Source organism: Falco peregrinus, chromosome 4 (assembly GCF_023634155.1).
Source record: "Falco peregrinus isolate bFalPer1 chromosome 4, bFalPer1.pri, whole genome shotgun sequence".
In the NCBI taxonomy this organism is placed as follows: Eukaryota; Metazoa; Chordata; class Aves; order Falconiformes; family Falconidae; genus Falco; species Falco peregrinus.
Window position 1 is genome coordinate 39,331,156 of NC_073724.1, and position 21,641 is coordinate 39,352,796.

The 21,641-nt window shown below is 47.0% G+C and overlaps 1 protein-coding gene across 8 annotated transcripts in view; it reads right to left on the reverse strand.

Moving 5' to 3' along the window:
• Positions 1 to 10,448: 10,448 nt before the first annotated feature.
• BCOR (BCL6 corepressor) overlaps positions 10,449 to 21,641 on the reverse strand; it is an 83,286-nt gene continuing 72,093 nt past the window's right edge. For all 8 annotated transcript variants that reach the window (XM_055801903.1, XM_055801910.1, XM_055801907.1 and 5 more), the window contains 5 exons: positions 21,436 to 21,602; positions 14,351 to 14,496; positions 13,101 to 13,178; positions 12,741 to 12,891; positions 10,449 to 11,570 (listed from right to left, as the gene is read on the reverse strand). In XM_055801903.1, the coding sequence (XP_055657878.1) occupies positions 11,276 to 11,570; positions 12,741 to 12,891; positions 13,101 to 13,178; positions 14,351 to 14,496; positions 21,436 to 21,602 (837 nt within the window). In that variant the 3' untranslated portion in view covers positions 10,449 to 11,275. The remainder of the gene's footprint in view (positions 11,571 to 12,740; positions 12,892 to 13,100; positions 13,179 to 14,350; positions 14,497 to 21,435; positions 21,603 to 21,641) is intronic.

Genomic DNA, 21,641 nt, shown 5'->3' on the forward strand with positions numbered 1-21,641 from the left:
GTGCCTGATGAAGTAAGCCCTGCTGATAGCCACTGACGTGTTGGCAAACAACGGCCCCAGTGCGCTTCAAGGCTCCACGCAGCGTGAGCATGAGCACACAGCCTGCCTGCGCTAGCCTGCCTGCTCCAGGTGTGCCTTGCCCACCCTCCCAGCATGAGCTGCTGATCTTGCCGCTTGTCCCTAGGCAGCCTGGGACACTCCCTGTCAAGGGTGTATGGGACAGTGGTGTAGTCTTTCTTTACTCTGGCTCATATGCCAGATTTGGTGTCCTGATGGCCCGTCCAGCAGCCTCTGCCTGTGTTTGGCAAAAAGCAACAGGGGCTGTATTTCAGGGTGACAGGGCAGATATGATGAAGAGTGTCACCTCTCTTCTCTCACCTTCCTCACCACTGCACACCGAGTCTATACAGCTGTCCCAGGGCAGAGAGCAAGGAGGGGCACACATGGCACACAAGGATGCATGCTGATGCCAGAGCCCTCAAAGACGCAGCTTTCAGATCTTAAAAATTATCTATTTTTCTGGCAGAGCTGGAGCATAGCACAGTTTTAAAAGAGCTGCAGCTCATTGGGATTTTTAGTCACTCTCCCACTGAGTGACGCTTGCTGTCTGGGGACTTACCACCATGTGATAAAACTTTCCTCCTGAAACTTAGTTTCCTGCTCTTCCCCTGTGCTTCCTCTGTTGTCCACCCACACCACTGACTCCAAGTAAGGGCAGCAAGCTCCCTAGAGCTCTCCACCACCTACTCATCACCCTGCCATCCTTCCTCCCCTGCCCACTTTCCCTATCCCCTCCTGGTCACAGAGGAGGTGGGATGACGGGAAAACTGGCTCCGCTTTTCCAGGGATTTCTAGAGAGATTTGCTTTCTTTCCCTGGACCTGGACCTGACTGGCTCATCTTTAGGATTTTTACTGGAAGAAATGTCATTTATCCACAAACACAAGTGAAATAAGAAGTTGGGGGGGAAGAGGATAAAGACAGCAGTAAGAAAAGTGATGAATTAAACTGCTAGGGTCACACATCTGTCTGCAGCTTCTTGCTGGCTGAAACTGGCACAGAACTCATCAGAAGCCATGTGAAGCCCACGGGGTCAGAGCTATCCCCGCAGCACAGCCCTGCCGTGGGATGCTCAGTCCCAGCATGTGCAGGAAGAGGGGTGGCATTCCCAGCTCCCCAGGCCGGGCTGAGGGGAGGCAATGAAACTTCTAGAGCATAGGGCTTTCCTCCCCTCTCCCCCGGAAAGCAGCTTTGCTGCAGAGGAAACACTGCCAGTAGGGAACAGCAATTTTCTCAAGGCAAACTTTTGCCAAGGGCGAGGGCCTTCCTGGGGACAGAGCCATCTGGGACTGGCAGGGTTGAGTTTTGCATAGATGGCTGGCTTTCCTTGAGTCTTGTCGGTGTCATGCAGCTCTTAGGAGGTTGAACCTCCTGCTTGCACATGCTGGAAGGCTCTGCTCTGAGCCTGATGGCATGCAGGGTCTTCCACAGCTTCAGAGTCAAGGAGTTATTGCTCAGATATAATTTCCCTGTCCTTCACAGAATTATTGCAGGAGGGAGAGGATTAACAGGTATGCAAATCACAGTGGGTGAGGGAGGGAGGGTGAGCTATGCTAAAAAATTAATAAATGCCACGGTGGTATTGCTGTTCAAGCTCTCCGGTGCCTTTTTAGAAAAACTAATGTGTTTACAGGGTGACTGCAGGCCTGATGGGAAGAGGGAGCCAACCTTCCCCCTCCTGGCTCCTGCTCTGGGTCAGGTAACAGGATCTCCTACACAGCTGGGGCTAGGAATAAGCAGCCAGCACACCCCTGCACATGCGCGCGCACACACACACACACACACGCACGCACACACAGCACAAAACTGCAGGATCTCCTGCATCAGATGCTCAGGGCTGCTGCATGCTGAGGAGGGAAGACAGCAGATGATGGCAAGAGCACAGCAAACGCCCCCTGTTAGGGCAGCATCTGAGTGAGCAACCGAAGGGTCTCCCCAGCATGTCTGTCGCTGCTGGGACTGACCCGTGGTCCCTGACACACTGGGCTACATTGAGACATTATGTCATGCTGCAGCCACACTGCATGCCTGCTTCTGCCGTCTGGCTGTCATCTGTGAGTGGCCAGCACCAGGTAGCAACCTGGGGTGAGTGGGTAGCTGAGTCCCTCTACACTGGGTATCTCCCCAGTTGCCCCGTCCAAGCCCCCAACTCCCTGCCCAGGTCTGATTTAAATGGGAGGTAGCACATCTGCATCCCCATCTCACCTAACCCAAGAGAGTACTCACTGTTGAGGGGGGGCTAATGGCAAGCTAGAGTGATTTGAATAAGTCCCTTAGTGCCCGATTTCTAAATAAATCTGCTTTAAATTACATTGATTTACGATTCACGTATTTTTATTTGATCAGTCAGCAGTGCTGCAAAACCTTCAGGCACTTAAGGTGTTTCTAATCTCCCTGTCCTGTTGTATGGAGGTGCTGCTTGCAAAGGTTTGGTTTTAACCCCTGAATCCACCAGCCACTCAGCCAGGACCGGGCAGAAGCCTGTCTCCTGTCCTCTTACTGGGGCCATCTCTTTTCCTGGCTCTTGTACATCATGGTAGCCCAGTGTGATCATTGCATAGATTATCCAGCATCTCTGAGGTCCCCTGCTGTCATACCCGAACACTTAACATGAAACTGGGATGAGGATATTTTGGACACTGGCTGTGACAATACACATCTCTGGGTGTTTACATTTTAACATTTGTACCAGGAAATCAGCTCTCTCTGTGTCACAGGGTTAGACAAACACCTGATAAAGAAATAAACCTGTCAAATAAATTAACTTTACAAAAAGATCGAGCCCTGCATTAAGTCTCCATTGTGAATTTAAAAAAAATGCCTTACGCCTTCACAAACAGCCTGCCCGGGATACCACATTTCTCCACACTTGGGAGCCCCCACAGCAGCAAAAGGACCGTCCTTGGGGCTGTTTTGCTGTGATTTGGCACCAGCTGCCGAGCAGACCCGCTCTCCTCCTCCTCCTCCTCCTCCTCCAGCACTGACTGTGTGAGGGATGGAGCTGGCTTACCTTGCTCTGCCTCCAAAGCAATGCCCAGGTCCCCGCCAAGCAGTGAGAGTTACTGCAGGTGAAGTTAAGGTTAACACTGAGCAGGAAAGACTGTAATGTTGTTAGAAACTTAGCCGGGTGTTTGAAGCCCTGGCAAGGCAAACATGAGCTGAGCACAAGGCTGTGTTTTCAAGATGATCTGTAGCTGTAGAAATAAGCCTGGGAAGGGGCTTTCTGGATTTCTCCAGCCTGTGCTGCCCCGGCCACAGCTCCTGCTGTGCTCAAAAGATAGCCCAAGCCCGAGTGCTTGGACAGCAATGGGTTGCTTTCCTCCTGACAGCACTTGTTTACTATTAAATAACCTTGAAGACAGAGACGCTGCTTTGTGTCCACAGAACCATGTGCACAGAACCAACCTGGTCTGAGCCACTGGCTCCTCCAGAATAACACACCCTCCCTGCGATAATGTTTCCCAACAGCCAGAGCGGTTGTTTGCCGCTACCCAGGGTTTTGGCTCCCAGACTCACAAGGCATCTTTTTTGCTGCAGTATATTTGCATCTCTTTGTTGACTTTGCTAATCAAGCTCACTCCTGAGCCTTTGAAAACTAGCAAAGGCACACTGGCTCTTCGGGCAAGGCAGCCATTTCAGGAGAGGTAACCCCTTGGGGACCAGGCACTTTTGGTCACTAGACTGTTAACGGCTGTGTGGGGAGCTGGTGGATGGGCTGAGCATCCAGGCTCCGGAGGCACTCACTCACCCAACAGAGCCAAGGTAATGCCACACTGCCACCAAAAGGGCAATGCTTCCTTGCCCATCTCTGACCCCTTGCCCTGCTGCCACAGCAAGGCAGCACCGCCTCCTTGCCTTGCAGGGGGCTGGGGTGCTCTCCCACCCTGTACCCCCGCCACCCCGAAGGTCTTCTGGGTCTGTCTTCTGCTGGTTTAGTGAGTGCAAGCAGCCCATGGCAGGAGCAAGGGACGTCCCCAGAGGGACGCCCCCCACCCAGCAGCAGCGGTCCCTGAGGCAGGCCCAGCTCATCACGTAGCCACTGCCATTGCTGCCCTGCTGAGCTGGTCCTGCATCAAGGCGCCCCAAATCCCCTCGGTGCTCGCAGCAGCCAGTGGGTAGCACAGGTAGGTCCCTGGGCTGGGGAAGCTGATTCGGTTAGGGCAGCTGGGCAGTGACAAAGCCACCCAGGGGGCAGAAGGATGAGCTCCACTCTGCACCCAGCTCCCATCCCATGCCTAACTCTGCCCACGGGTTGGGTTGGCCCAGTTCAGAAAGGAGAAGTTTTATGTAGGCTGGAGCATCGCAAAGATACTTAAAGTTGATATTTCCCTTAAGGTGTCACAGAGAGGGGATATATTATATCCAGCTTCAAACTATTTGTTTCAGCTCCCTTGGTGCTTTATGCCACCAGTTTCAGCATTTCAGCAAGGGAGCCCGAGCCTGGCCCCACGGAGCGGTCAGACACCAAACGCCCATTAGATTCCTGTGGTGGTGGAAGAACTTCTCCTAAACAAGCACCCGCAGACCACTGACATAACACGTGGCAGTTGCAGCCCAGGTCTCCCCACTCCCAGTGCTGGGCTCCGTGATTAACAGCAGTGGTTTGAGAGCAGCCAGGCCAGGCTGTTAGAGAAGAGTCCCTTCGGCGCATGTTGGCTCCAGTGCTAAATTTGCATACTGTATTTGCCAAGGGTTATTAGTGTTGATCAGCTGTTAAATAATCTGCCCTTTTCATTTCAGGAGGCCTGTCAGGACTTGCCTTCGCGTAGGCTTTACTTAAACAGGAGTTTTATGACATATTGGAAAAGGGTTTTCATTAGGGAGCCTTTTCCTTGAAATTTCAACAGCTACAAATACTAAACACTGTCTGACATCACAAGCGCCTGCCACATGTGTTGCCTAACCCTCTACATCCTTAGTGCATGGAAAAGGCTGAAGCCACAGAGCAGTGGAAATCAGGCTACAACCCTGTTGGCACCCCTTATTGTGCCAGGGAAGGACCTGAGAGAGGAGATGAAGATAAGGACAGATCCCACATCAGAAAATTAAATTATCCCCTGTTGGAGAAGGGCACTGGGAGGTTGCTGTATGCAGGTTTTTGAAATAGCCTCACCCGACTCTGTACCTGAGGGGATATAGTCTTTGGGGTGACTTATGGCTGTGTTTCACCATCCTTCGTTTTAGCTGTGTCTCTTCAGGGCTACACACCCTTTGCAATTAGCCAGCGACAGGAGCTCCTGAGCCTGGGGAGGCTGGGAGCATGGGCCAGCAGTTCAAAGGGGGTGGCTTGTGACTCATAAGGAAACAGAAGCATGGGGTAAGAACCGCATTTGGCCTCATGGTTAGGCAGCACCGTCAAAGACCTCTGCAAAGTCAAGCCAGGAAAAAAAATAACTTGAGGACTGAGGGGAACTTTGCAACAGCCAGCTGGTTCCCACACATGTAATTATGCCCAATACCCTACAAATTGTTAGAAGAGCCAGAAAGGAATGAAAAATACAGATGGAGCAGGGACCTGAAGAGAGGTTTGCTATGCACGCTGTCTAGCCTCAAATAGCCTGATAGAAAATATTGTGCTGCTTTGTGGACAGCCCCACACTCCACATCTCCCATTCCTCCTGCCTGCAGACTTTGAGTGGCTGTTGAGCTCCAAGGGCTCTTTGTCCTGGTTTCTTTGGCACAAGGGTCCGCCTTGCCCACCACTTCCAACCACCCAACTGCCCATGCTGGGGGCCAGAGCGCTGCTCTCCTCCTCCTGGGGCTGAGCCATAGCTGGTGTCAGGGCGGTACCTGCAGGGAGCTCCAGCCAGCAGAGATAAAAGGGAGTCGCTGGGGACCCTGCGGACCCTCGATGGCCACATTTCCCTCAGCCTTGCCAGAGAGGTGTGAGTAAGATGAGTGTGGCAACTGGCAGCGGGTACGGCACCAGGCACAGTCCTCACTTTCTCTCCCACCACTCCTCTAGGGGGAAGAAACAAAAGCAACTATGAAACGCAAACAATTTGACTGTAACAAACACAGGATCAGATCAGCTGTCTGCCCATTGCTCACCTCACTGGTAGTGACTTAGTTGTGCTTTGCTGGTACTGCCTGCATTGGTCATCAGGTGACAAAACCAGCAGTTAGAATTGATTAATTGATTTCTACATTAAACAGGTAATCCTGCTCAATTATTGGCAGGTTTGTTAATGGATTACTATTTAAATGATTCTGATTTTTTTAATTACATGTTATTTTATAGATGCACATTTACTTAAAAAAAAGAGCACCCCTTACATCTATTAACATATTAAAGAGAAAATAAAACATTCAGGCTGATATAATGCACAATGTGGCATTACTCTGGGTGCTTCCTAAGCTAGGGAAATCTTATTTGTTTAATAATAAGTTGGTCATGAATATGCAAATCTGTATCAGTGCAGTACCTCACTGCTGTCACTATTAATGAGTTGCAAATTAATGTGACAACAAAAGGAAAATCTATTTAGTGGCAGATTTGTGGTTCATACCTGGCTCAAGAGTGCAATCGTCTACAGTTGTGTTGGTCTGCTGGAGCAAAATCTGCACATGGTGTGGACAAGGTTTGCTTCAGGGCTGGCAAATCAGAAACAAACAACATACCGCCTTCACCCCCAAGGGTGGAAGGCAGCGCTGGTCCTAATGATCCATCACACTTAACTTGCAGCAAAATACAATCTCTTCACTCTGCAATCATGGTGAACCCATGCAAAGCACACTAACCAGTAAAATGCAGAACTAGCAAGACTGATGTAGGTGGGAAGACAGCGTGGACATCTAGACATGGTACTTAAAGAGAACTTAATTTTCTTCAGATCTGCTTGGGGATTTTTTCCCCTGACAACACTACAAGCTCACAAAGCAAAACTTGCTGGATTCCAGTCCCTTTGTTCTTCTGCCCCCGCTTCTAGCAGAAATGCAATAGTGAATAAGCACATTTAGAAAAGACCTAATATATATCTTCACAACTGTGGCAATCAACTCTTCTGTCTTGGGCAGTGATGCCAAGCCCTCTCCTACCAACACTGGACCATACTGAAATGAAAATATGATGCTCTGCAAACAATTTTAAACTATGATACTGTTTTTTCAGTTAGCTTGCATCTGTACAAACTGAAAGTAGCAATCTGTGCCTTTTTCCTATACAAACTGGAGAAATGATGCTGAACATTTACTAGCAGCCCCACCGAGCCTGGGAATGGCAGCTGCCTGCATTTACCACCCCTTGACACCTTGTTCATATTAATGCACAAACCATGGGTCTCATCTATAGTTTTGTTATTTAACACAGAAATGAAGGGAGGAGTCAGCTTCAAGCTCTTTGATTCATGGGGTGAGCTTGGCCCCTGGGAGCAGTTTTGAAGACAATTTCCATTCTGCTTCTGTGATCCTGCAAGCTAGAAGCTGGGTCAGGCTTCCAGTGGGCATCTGGGCTCTCTCCTTTTAGCAGACTGCTCCCCACAGAGCACAAACAAGGGCCAAACACCTCTGGCCCTTGCTTGCCACTCACTGGTTCAATGTCTTTGGAGCAAGTCTCCATCTAGACCACCAGAGCAAAAGGGGGGAGACAGCAAAGCAGAAGAAATGAGAAGTGTCCAGAGGGAGAAATAACACAACAGAAACTCCCAGGGCCAACCCTACTATGCAGAACCCAGTCCACTGCATAAGGCAAGGGAGGAGTTCAGTATTTTGCATCCTCAGCAGCACCGCTTACCTCAGGAGAAACTTCCCGGCACTGCTGATGCTGTGACCCCCCCCTCCCTGCCAGGCAGCCAGCCTAGAGCCTCCTGTTTCCTGGGACTTCCCAGCCAGCACCAAGTAAAAGTTTGACGAAGGAAACTCCCTTCAGTGAGGCTCACCTGGCTGCTCTAGCTGGAAATGGGTTGTTTCCTATTGCAGCAGTGGTTCTTTAACACCTCCACAGGGCAGCACAACCTCCCAGCCAGAAAAATCCAAGTGATAAGCAGGGGAAATTCAAGAAAACACTTTGGCTTGGGCCCCAACAGCATCAGCGCTGCACTTCCACCTTGCAGAAGGCAGGACACAGGATTGGCAGGGTTTTACTGTCCCCAAAGGCAGCGTTTCTGTTTCCTTTTTTTTTTATTAAGCTGGAGCAATGCCAGTGGTGTGAAGCAAGTATCTTTGGCCCAAGGAGGATGCACAGGAAAGCGCTTTAAAGGAGAGCAGCGTGAATCCAGAAGCTGAAATGCTGAACATCAGCCCCAGCCCTGCCCTGCCATGCTGGCTGGAGCTAGCTCAGTCCCTGGCTCTGAGCCATGCACCACCCAGCCAGCCCCGGTGCTGGCAAGGCAGCCAGCATTTCGACTCCCCTGCCTATACTCGCTGTCACCAAGTTCACTCCCTGCCAGCACACCACCATCTCTCCTCTCCCCAAGGTAACATTCCCCCAGACTTGCCTACTGCTAAACTACATATGCAGCCAGCCTCTCCCATGACAGACTCCCCCAACCCATCCAGAACAGGGTCGGCCAAGCCAGCCTCATGCGCCCAGCAGCACAGGATGCTGCCCTACTCTGTGGAACCCTCCATGCTCTCTCAAGCACCCTCGCACATTGAAGTCTTTTAAGAAAAGTACATCCTAGAAGATAAAATGGTTGTGTTATGTCAAGGGGCAGCACTGCGATCAGGTGTTCCCCGCCATGACCCTATTTTTAGAGCGCAGACAGGCCTCAGGGCAGGCACACACTTGCGTTACAACAGCATGAGGCCGTTACTGTATTTGAGCACAGATGCGAGTGCCAGCATGGAGAAGGCCCAACTGTACTACTCAGTGGAGATAGTGGAAAACTGACTAAGCGGAGATGTTTGGGGAGCACGTGCTCAATGTCATTGGAGGAGGAGCTGGCCAAAAGAGGAAGCTGCGTCAATCTTCTATTTGCCTTCGGGGCACGGCAAGAAGTGAGGTGTCTGCCATGCACCCCTGGAAGCGGTATGCAGGTGATTTATGCTCAGCTCAAACCATCCAAGTGTTAGGCAATTGATCAGATAAAGGTGCCCGTAACAATTGTTTTTAACGTTCTTCCTTGTCTTGGTTTTTCTGCCCCACATCTGTTTTCTGGGAAAACCAGGGGGTAAAATCAGCTGCCACTGGAGAGCAGGGATGTCTGTGTTTCGGTTCCTTGCAAACCTGAAGGATGGCTTAAAAGGAAATCCAGGGTGTGCGTTAAGCCATACAGGAGAGACCATCATCACCCTTATCCAATGTCTGGAGAAAGAGGTCAGTGGTTGCGTTAGGACTAAAAATTGTCCCGTGCAGAAAGGGGACTTCAGCTGCCAGCAGCAGACAGCTGTCAGATCCCTCTCTTGCCTCTTGGCTCAGCTACAAAACCACCTTACCCCCAAGAAGCAGTCCCGTGGTAAGCCACACAGTACAAACATTTCACAAAAGACTCGAAGGCAATGTGCCACAAGAGGCATCAGCTCTGTGTCTTTCCCTCTCAGGCACCTTCAGGAATGAGGCATCATTCTTCCTTACCTTCAGGATGAGGATAATTCACACCCTTTCTTAAGCTCCCCCAAGAGCAAAGATTGAACCTGCAGTACGCTGTCCATTAAAATCAAGACCTCTGAGCCTCACTGCTCCAGATGGAAAAACTTTTTCCCAAATGCTTTTCTCAGATGGACCAGATGCTGAAGACCCTTTTGGTGGGTGTCCTGGCCCTCATCAGAAGAGCAGCACAATTTAAACATCTCAGCTTGAAGCATTTGGCTATCACAGGACATACTCCCGTTAAAAACAACCCCAAAGCAGAACTTAAAAAAAGAGTTTGGGTTCACAGCAAGAACATCTTTCCACAAGGGGAAGGGCAGACCCAGACCCTTAAGAGAGGGCCTGCCCAAGCCCAGGGAAACCAGCCTCTTAGGCACAAGTTCCTGAGTTGTGTAAAAGTGACATTCTGGTCACTGTCCCTTTAGATACGCCCCCGCAAAGTGTGCTCACAGCTTTAACGCTCCACATTAAAACTGAAGCATTTACCCTGGTACGATTTTCCTCTGCTCTGCACATACCACTGAAAAGAGAATTCAGTCAATTCAACTTACAGCAATGACAAAGGAGGAAAAATAATTGAACCTATTCACAATTCTTTAAGTAAAAGGCAATGCAGAAAGTATTGTGAATACCACTTTCAAACCTCTATCCCACAAAAGGCGCCCGCCCAATGTTTTCTTGTAACCTTGAATTTAGAAAGCCAACGCAGATTCTACCTCAGATTTCATCAGCTGCTCGCTGGCACCTGTGCCAGCTCTGCTCCGCTCAGAGAACCGCTCATGGAGCCTCATTTCATAAACATTAATGAGTTGGAGCTCATTTCGCATCCAAGCACAGAATTAATGGGAGTCACTTCAGCCTCTTCATTTCTCAACAGTTTTATTGCCTTTAAGAAAATTTTTGTAAAATATAAATACAAAGGCAGGAGATTTACTTACAAAGTTAAAACACAGATCTCAAACATAAACACACAATTCAGAAAATTTAGTTTATGTACAGTTTCAAGCAACTTCAACATATGTTAGTTTTTCAATATTTTACAAGGTACAGAAAAAATAGTTCAAAGTCTTCTTTAAATAAAGAGCATAAAATGTTTAAACATATATAAACAATCCGGTTTGATGTGTGAAAACTAAATTTCACAGCTTTTAAATTAGGATATAAAAGTTCTTACAATTAGTTGATGCGTATGGATATGGTTTAATTTATATTACAAACTATTGAATTATATTCAATAGTGCTTACCTGGCCAAAGCAGGTAATTCTGTAAACAAAAAAACAAAAATAATATCACCAAGTGCCTTACCGAATTCTATCTCCCAAACAAGCCACACGACTTTGATCACATCACCTAGAAAAAAGTATGTTCTGTGTAATCAGTGCTTTGTATGAAACAAAGTCAATGTGTGTGTGTTCTTTAAAAAAAAAATGTGTTCCAAGTAATAACAAACTTATCCCAAAGCCTGTGTGCATTTAAAGAAACATTATATAACAATTTTGTAAAAACTGATTGAAGTTAAAAAAAAATTCTTCCAAAATCCATCCAACTGGAATTCAGATCTCTTATATAAAGGAAAGATATTTTCATATTTAATAGTGTCCTTTCTTTACAGAAACATTTTCATTTGAACACATATACATAAAGAAGTAACTGTATAGAGCACTGTACATTAAATGGCCTGATGGTTCACCAGAGGATGTCGAAGGGAGGGTCCTCATGCGGATGCAACCAGTGAAGCGAGGAGCCGAGCAAAGTCTTGAGTTCGCTTGTAAACTCTACCAAGTCCAACAGCTCTTTGCTCTCCGGGTTAAAAGCTTCAAGGTCCATAGCGCAAGAGAACAACTGGCTGAGGGAAGTCTGTTTGTAAAACTCTGCCTCTGTGATGGTGACAACTTCCAAATTGGGGAAGTTGCAGCGGAAGATGCGAGATGACATTTTTAGCCTCTTCACCACGTCTGAGAGCAAAAGCCAGTTCCGTGGTCTGTGGAAGCAAAGGAGAAAGAGGCTCCAATAACTGACATTCACTCATGGGCTTCTTGACTCTTCACCGTATTGCTGTGACAGACCCTCCCCGACTGTACCCACACAAACAACGCCCCTGAAATCAAGGCCATCACCCACAGGGTGGAATACAACAGATGTGCAGGCGTGTACATATTTACTCACAGTACCACTGCCTGCAGCTTTGGGGAAGGAGGGGGAGGTACTGGAGCCTATAAACCCAGGGTTCACGAGCACACGTGTGTGTCTGCAGCCATCCTGAGACGGCTGCTCATACAGTTAAAGGTTTGCCTGGCTGAGCCTGACTCTCATTTAGCAAGGTAGAAGATGGCTTATAGTTATAACCAGAAATTTCAGCACCTCTGACTTCCAGAGATGCCGATCTTAAATATGCCAACAGAGGGTTGTTTTTCTCAGATTAAGAATACATCTTTTAAAATTCATTCTTCATACTTGTCCACTTCAGAGAACTCATTACATCCATCACTCAAATAATAAAAACACATTAAAACCTGCACTCCTAAAAGATTAATATTTAAAACTATTTTTCCCACATCTGTCATCAAAATTGGTGCAAATGACAAATGGTAGCTATTTACAAAGCTAATTTATAACTTGAATACAACAGATAATAAAATTTTCCAGGTCTCTGCTTATTATTAAGTATCATAGCATCTTCTGTAAGATGCTCATTTGTTTGATCCTATTCAGAGCTTTAAACCAGTTTTGCTACAAAGACCAGAACACCAGTAACAATGTCATTGCGTCATCCACAAAAGCGCACCCACTTAGCAAAACAGAAAAGCCTATTAACTAAAATTGAAAACACCTTACAAACAAATTTAAGTGCTGCAAGCACTTGTAGTTTGGGATGTTATACCAAGGTGCCTGCATGGGACAAGGGAAGGAATCTGTGTTCAAACGTCACTCATCCTGCTCGGGAGTATGGCACTCAAACCGCAGCCCTGACAAGTCAGCCTCTCCCCCTCTCACCTCCTATTCGCTTATTCTAAAAAAGTCTGGCAGGTAACGGAGTTGCGCTGTCATTCACATTACATAAACACAAACTTTCCCCCACAAACACAAACATCTACCATCCCAAGTAGACCATCTCCGCTTTTTTTACGCCAAAACCTGTATTTGTTCTTACCCCTGAGAGAGACACACTTGAATGTTGTAACACGGCAAGGGAGGCTCATCCGAAAATTCAAATTCAAACACATCGCTAAACCCATCTTCATCTTCATCACCTGGGCCGGGAGGATTTGCCAAGATGTCAAATCCAGATTCATCTTTTGGATCTAAATAAAATTGAATAAAGGTGCCAAGTCAGCATTGAAGAGACTGTTGCAGGTCTTGCTTTTTCTTCCAATAACGTGATCTGTAAATAAAATCAGTTTGCTTCCTTCCTAGCTTCCTCCGCCATAAAAACAAAACAGCCCCCACCCTCACGTACTGCATGTTTTGAAAGTCTCCGCATACAAAGAAATAAAGGATAACATTTGCTCACCACACACAGAGCTGCCATAGAAATCCCAGTACAAACCAGGGTCATCAACACTTCGACCTTGCAGGTCAGTTAAATACTCTGGAGAGGAAAAAACAACAACAAAAACATACTGATGAGAACAAAAAGCTGGCAAGTGTAGCAGACCGTGTGTCATACAGTCTGACTATGCATCTTCCATACCTTCCATCAAAAATCCCCATACCATGTTCGTGATGCACATGCTATAAACAACAGCATATACATAACATTCTCACAAATATTCCTGGAATTTACTTTTCTCCTGCATCCTTTCTCCCATCTCAACAAATAATGACCCATCACATCAAATAACCACCCCAAGGTCTAATAGCGACAGACCCAACCTGAAGTTTCAGAAACCGAGAGTGGTAGTTTATTATTGTGAAAGACAGGATGTACCACACTTTTTAGCCTGCACAGTTAGTTATTCTGGACACCAGTTTGGGAGTTTTCCCACACAGATACACTCGGAAGATATAGTTCTTTTCTACAGACATAATTTGGGAGATTTGCTAGCTGAGTTGATGAAAAGATACTGGAATTCAAGATGCTACGAAGTCCAAGATACTGGACTTTACTAAAAGTCATGATACACCTATGCACTTTCTACACTGCACCATTTGAACAGGTAAGTAGATGAGTACTTAAACTCATCCACTGTGAGCACTGCAAACATTTTCAGAGCTAAGTTATTAGGGAATGCAAGTATCTTTATCCAAAACTAACAGGAAAAAAAAGTAAAACCACGTTAGAACATGGACATGTTTAAGCACAAGAGCCTTTAAGAGCATTTCAGACATGAGGCAGAACTTGCAAAAATATAAGTACTGAAAGGACAAAAAGCAAGACCACAGGAAACCAAAAAAAAAAAAAAAAAAGATTATGTTTAACAAACAGCTATTCAATTTGGCAAGTTTATTTTCATTTCAAGCAGAAAACTGAAGGCACTGAAACAGCCTGCTGACCGTCTACCTATCTATCAAATCTGATAGTGCCGTAATCCTTATGACTTATTAAGAGTTTCAATTAGAAGGAGCCTCCATGCATGGGGGCTGCATGCTTCCCACCTGCAGCCACTGCGTTTTCACAGGCAGAGAGGGAATTACTGCAGCCTACCCTAACACTACTCCTTGGCATGGAGCCGTCCCCACCAGGCAACAAGGACTATGGGACCAGGGAATGTCCCTCCACTTGCCACGACCAGCAAAGCCCCACATAATGTGGCCACATACCTGTGAGGAAGGTCTCCATGAGCTCACTGTGGGTCATTTTCACAATGGTCCTCCCAGAGTAGGTTGCAAGTGTTGGATCAGCACCATAAGACAGTAACAAGCGGACAATTTCCAAGTGATCATTTTCAACTGCATCATGGATTGGTCTAGGGGGAAATAAAAAAGATCATAGTGTTACGTTTTGACTCAATAGTATTATGCAAATGTGTCTGACAAGAAACTTCTGACTTCAGATCAAAGTTATTTATAGCAAATAACACTATTAATACAGCTGCCAATCACCTTATTGTCAGTTTTACTTGCACATCATCCCCTCCCCTCTTTGTCTTTTCAGAGTCAGACTGCTCAGGGCAGATATTGCTGTTACATCTATTCATTGCCATACATATTTCGAGGGCCAGTAAAATAATTACAGCGCTGTAACAGAAAGCAGGAGTTTGCATGAAGCCTCACAAACGTAATTTTGCTGCAAGTCACTCCACTGTTCCAAATCTCTGCCAATTCAACAGCGCGCTGTGGCATAAGGCCTCATCTAGCTTGCCTCTGGGCAAGCACGGAGATCAGTTACCCAAAGCTCTGAAATTATGTACACAGAAATAAGTTATGAAAATTTGCTAGGAATTACACTTCTGCGCTATACCCTCTTTAAACAGTACTTGTGAACATATTTGCAGCACAATCCAACCCTTCTACTCAGAGAACTGAAAAATGTGTTATTTTAAGTCCAGTCCACCCAGAAATTAACGCATTTTACACGGCATGAGCAATCTATACAAGCTCAGACATAGATTTTGTGAGCCTACAGAAGGATTATTCATTAATACACATGCCTGCAATTCCAGGTTTAGAATTCCTTATCGCTAATTATAAATCGCATTAACTTTTGCCTTTAAAATTGATTATACGTAACAGGGAGTTGTCTGGAAGTAGAACATATTACCCTTCAGACTAATGAAGACGTGTTAAAATCCCATCTTTTCCTTAGACAGTGATGAGCAGGGAACTGAAAGTGGAGTCAAATGCATGGCCCGTGATCATGCAGCTTGACTCTATACCCCTTCAGACTGCCACCACCACTGCCCCACAACAAGGCTTCCAAGCTCTCAAGCAGATGTATTAAAAGGCAAAAGAAGTAAGCGAGGACTGTAACTAGGACCGCATACTGCCTTCCTAGAAACCTTTCAGAATGACATTACAAGAATGTCATCTGGAAGCACAGACAAGCAAAACCCTCGGCTCCATCTACCAATCTGCCAAGCAACACTTGGGTAACAACCAGGGCTTAAACTCCCTCCTGCAAAGAGGCCAAATCCCACCGCTTCTGCTGCACGCAGCAACGGCCCCGCCATGTCACCACTGCTCTGGTACAGACTGCCATCCACGTGAGCTCAGGGCAGAGCTCCTTCCTCTGCAGGAGGAAGCAGGTCAAACCAGTCAGAAGAGGAAGGCACACGACCATATTCCTATCTATCACACAGCACTGCTGGTAGCAGGGGGGCTCTAATCCATCTCAGAAAGAATATTCCAACTGTGTTTACTCAAAGTACTTTCCAGTAGGCTGTGACTTAAGGTGATTAACATCTGTCACACGTGAGGCACTCTTGCTTGCCCCCATCTTGCTGGAAAGCTGCACGCGGTTTTGTTTTTAACATATGCATCCTATATTGACACAAGAAAGGTGCACTTGGGAGTTTGCAGCTTGATGGCTATGGAAAGAGGGCTTACCCCACACTGCCAGCCTCCTGCGCACCCCCAGGCAACCAACACAGTGAACAAGCAGGTGACCCCCAAGCTGCTGAGCGCAGTCCTCAACCCAGCTCGTGCCACCCCTCAGACCCCTGGCACCAGAGCATGCAACATGTGTACATGCACGTGCATGTCAAAGCCCAAAATGCTGCTCTTTGGAAAGCCACTTTCAAATTTTAAGACCAGAGAGGTCTATGAGGATCAGTTACACAGGGTCAGGATATCCCTTCTCAATTTCACAGGGAGTGCTCTTAACATAACACCAAAACTATGTGATGCCCTTGAAACAGAGTGCTGGACAAGCCAGCATCCCTGAGGTTCCCTGCAAGCCTCACCCTCCCACCTCCACCTACTGACTCGGTGCTTCCACACAAGGACTGCTGCAGCATCACGTGCCTATGCAGCACCCGGCACATCCAGGATCTGGCCAGGGCTAAACATCCCAAGTGATCACAAAAGGTAACGAACAACAGGGGTGCTGACACCAAGGCTGAAGAAGTATTGGGTGTTTCTGGCTGCCAGCAAGCATCTGAGGGCTGAGCTGTGGGGTCACGACATTTTGAGCATCTACAACAGGAAAGATCAGCCTTGCTGCAAACCCTCCAGTCCCCCACTGGGCATGAAGCATCCCTGGCTGAAAGTCTGGCAACAGGCAGCATGAACAGATGAGAGCTATGGCTGCCGCCAAATGCTGGGGACGCTTTTTCCCCCCCACTCCTTTACTTTACTTGAGTCTTTAATTTTGAACTGTGTTCCATTTTATTTTAAATCCAGAATTAGGATTTTCTGGTTTGGGGGTGGGGGTGGAGAGTGTTGTTAGTTTACTGGTTTGTGGGATTTTTTGTGTGTTTTTTTTTTCTTGAACTGACTTACCTAAGTGGCTTTTGAAGCAGTAATGAATTCAAGATGATCCCTTAACTTATTAAAAACAGCATCTAAATCACCACGCAGTGTTTCAATCGATTTAACAACACCCGGATGAGTTTATTAAAGGGCGCCTGGGCATTCTGTGGGAAGGAAAAACGGCAGCGCCTGGGCTGTAACCCCGGGATGGGATTCCCTCTCCCTTTCTACGTGTCACCCAGCCTGGTTCAGTGGTGCAAACAGAGGCAGTGGTAGCAGGGCAGGCAGCAGGGCAGGCAGACCCAGCTTTGTCACCTGCCAGAGCACAGGGAGGCCACCCTGGGCATGAGGCAGGACTTTATAGAGGCAAGGGGGAGGAAAGGCGCAGTAAAGCCGCATGGAAGGAGGAAGAACAATAAACAGAAGGAAGAGACGAAAGGGAAGAAAACACTGGCAAGGAGCAGGGGGAAAAAAAAGGAGATTCCCATAGATAAGGCAGGGGGAAAAAGGCAGTAACAGAGCACTGACAGACTCTTTTACAGGCTAGCACAGCTCCTTGGCAAGCTCAAGAGCAGGACCACGCAAAGGCACAGCTACTTGTTTGCTTCTCCCACCAGGGCTGGCAGAGGAGGGAGTATTTTTCAGTCTTGGAAGAGTTTAACCATCCTCTTTGTAGGATGCAAAAGTGACTATTGGAGTCGGCAACTCTTTCAGATGTGAAAAAAAAGAAGATCCCTGGGAGTCCTCTCCTGAGCTGCTTTGCCCATATAATCTTTTCTGCCCTCAGCATGGTGGAAATAAACGCTCTCTATCCCTAATGATATAGTTAATGGTAGAACAGCTCATTTCTAAAACAAATACTTCAAAAGGCCCCAGAATGATCTGGGGACATTCGAAAGCTGCAATATCCTACAGGAGACACACATCCCAACCCTCTCTTGTGTACTGTCAAATTCTTCCTACTATTTTTACCACTACTAGAGTTAGGAAAACATTTCACTGGGGGTTTATCATTCCACCACCAAAATTATAAACTATTTAAGCCAGTCAGGGTTTGCTCTCAGCCTTTCAGGCACCACCAGAATTTTCCTCATTGCAGTAAGAGGTCTCATAACTCGCTGAGCAATACCGTATCTTGGCATCTTATTTTTACCCCCATCTACTCTATCATGCAATGCTGCCCCATGGAAGAGGCAAGGCACAAGTTACAGGAGGGCAGCTATGCCGGCTGCCTCTTCTTTAACGCAATTAGCTGCTGGAGGGTATTGCTCTGCCAAGACCAGCTGAAAGGACACAGGAAGAGAGCCATCTTGGCATGGTCCTCCCAGGGAAAAAATAAAAAAGGCTGAGCTCATCAGCCGCCAGCAAGAAGGATAAAGCAAAACTGGCTACAGAGAATGAATCTAGCAAGCTAACTCTGAAGCAAAGGAGAGGCCTCACTAACAGGCAGGAGATGCCTGTATTTTTGGCATGCAGCTTTGTTTTTGAAGTGGTGCCGGTTCAGCTAGGGCATGCTGTGGAGGCAAGAGGAGAACAAGGAGATAAAGCCAAATACACTGGACGACCATCCTTGCTAATGTCAGGCACTGGTCATCGAACCCCCTTGTTGAGCTACTGCACTTACTGGGGTCCTGTCAGGGAAGGAAAGCCTCACCTCTTAAGCACAGTCTATTATTATTTATAGGTAAGACGATTAAGAGCCCTTAGTGGCTGTGGCACCTCTGAGACAGGTCTTAAAGATCTCGCCCTGTTCTACAATAATCTTTGATTAGCCACTAATTCAGCAGCAGAGTGCTTGTGTATTCAGGGTCTGCAGGCACTGCACTTGGAGAGCCACCATCAACACTGAGTTTAAGGGGAAAACCACAGAAGACGGCTGTACTTAACCTGACCAGATGTGCCCTTAACAGGGCAGAGAGGGACACTGTGCACTGCAGGCAGCAGTAGGCATGCAGGCAGAGCCCCAGCGCTGAGCTGAGGGTGAAGGGAAGGATTGCACCATACCTACACACCCCCACCCCACCCCCACCCCGATGCCGTCACCTCCTTGCCCAGCCACTACAGTCTAGTGCTTTGTTTGGTTTTGGGTTCACCAAGGTTTCTGATAGTATCAGGAACCAGAGGCTGACAGCCTACCTGATCTACTGAACTCACAACAGACTGGCTGCATAGGTACATAAAAGGCAACACCAGAGCAAGAGGGTCGGGTCTTTGCTTCACTTTCAAAACTTGAACACACACATGCAAAACCACCACTTTGATCAGAGCACCCACAGCACTCCAGGTAGGACTGAAAGAAGAGATGCACACTTTGCAAAACTCTCCTACATCATTCACATTCACATGGACATTTTGTTCAGACTGAAGCCATATCCTCACTTGTCACAACTTTTCAGAGTGCCCTCCAAAAAGCTGACCACAGAGGCAGCTGGCATCCAAGTGACACCCCAGGCTGTCACATTAACAAAGGCAGCGTATGCAATTACATTACAGCTCGTGCAATTACATCACTCCTCTATGTGGATTTACACTAACTGGCTGAATCAAACTGAACATCCACTGTTACTGTCTCAAGACTTGAGAGCTTCCAGCGCTACCAGAAATACCTTTGGCTAGTGGGCTTGTGAGATGGTGGATGGAGGGGACAATAAGGCACATTCAGAGTAGTTAAAGAAGAAGGGGAGGGGAAAAAGGCTTTGATTTTTTGGATTTAAGATTTCAGTATCTTACTTATTAAGAGAAAAATGGGATTTGTCTTATGAATGTCATGATTTGCTTTACAGAGACAGGGAAGTCTGGCCCTACCAAAAGGCAGTGGATAACACTCATCAGAAGTTCCTTACAGAAACTTCTGCTTTCCGTCCTCCCCAACTCAGGGCAGCTAGACCATCTTTCATCTGCATTAGATGCGTTTTGGATTCACACTGTCTGTTGGGCAGCTTTTCAAACAAAAAATAAGTCTGCCATCAAAAAGGAAAGGGAACCACAGGCTGAGTTCTGACATTACCGTCTATGATCAGATCATTACTATGTTCATTTCTAAAATGCATTTTCCCCCCCAAAACAACTTTTCAGGGCACACAAGCCAAGTTTCTTTCTTGAAGATCGGCTCCATCTGTGAATCGAAATCAAAGGTGGACTCTGAACTGGTGGGTGATTAGGACCGGTCTGAAACTTCCTGGGGTTAATTTTCTGTATAGCTTATTCCAGCAAGTGAGATAAAAATAATGTAGGGTTCTTTTTATGGCAACTTGCCACTGCTGCATAGGTCACGTATGAAAGCTGAAGACAGCACAAAATGTGGGGCTGTTTGTCAGTCTAGAGAGTTGAGACTTCTTACAAAGAAGTGGGAGACAGAAGGAATCTGGCAATCCAGCCAGAGCTTCAATGTTTCTCCAGAAACGTTTCCTTTGGGCCATGATGGGCCGGTAACGACTGACCATTACCACCATGAACTTCGAATGGACCACCCTAGCCGGCCCTCTTGGGACTTTTGTTTTCCTGACTCCTCCCTTCCCAAGTTAATAAATAAAGAGCTTAAAAACAAAAGAGGTAGACTCTTAGTCATGCTAATTTCACCTGCCTATTTGGATGGTGATTGTGAATGAGATAAACCATTTAAGATAACAAGCTGCAGGAGCTTCACAGAATACAAAGTGACCTGTCCCCAAAATGCATAGACTGGATAACATTCTGCATATGCTAAGGACAAGTGACCCCAAGGTCAGCCCCACAGAGGTGGTCAACGAGGTACTTCAGGAGATGTACATGCAGCATTTCTAGCTCCACAAAGCAAGAAAGAAAAGCTTACTATCTATTCTGCAAGCACAAGAACTCAGCACCCCTACTATTCTATGAAGAAAACTAAAAAAAGCTAATTCGGGATAAAAAAAAAATCAACCCAAAATATCAAAAGAGCAGATAGTTTTAACAGTTCCACAAAACAACACTTTTATAGAGCATATATAGGACTTGCACACCCAATCACTGCAAGAGCCTGAAGTGCTCTTAAAAGCAACCCTGCTAACAAGGCAAAGCCCACTGTTGTGGCACAACTCGAAGGACTCGGAGAACACACAAGCAGGGTTGCACCTCAGGTAATGCTCCTTCCTGCCCTGTCGCTGGCAGTTTCACAAACTCTTGAAGAAAAATAAAGCACAACTTATTAAAATTCCCAGAACAACAAAAAAAAAATTACACGAAACTCGAAACACAACAAAAGTGTGCCCCCACCGCTATATTAACTGGAGAGCACAGGAAGTCACCGAGTCCGGCACGCTTCTGCCCAAGGACCAGCAATAAGGAGGACACCACGCAAGAGGACCCTGGCAGCATCTGACCTGCTTTGGGGGTTTCATGCAGGACGGGGGATAAGGGGAGGATAAAGGAAAGACATAAAGAGAGAAGGAAGGGGCACTTCCTCTCACCGTCATGGCCTAAGAAACCACTGCCTGGTGGCTGTGGCCACCCAGTGCTGGGCCAGGGGTGCTACTAACCTGGTTCCATCCTGAGCACTGCAGTTGACGTCAGCCCCATACTCGAGGAGATGCCTCACGATGCTCAGCCAGCCTCTGGCACAGGCCTCATGCAGGGCACAGTAACCCGCGTTGTCGCGATGATTCACATCACACACCTTGTTTTCCAAACAATACAGAACCACTTCCTGGAAACAGGAGGAAAAACAGATACATCGAGTTATTTC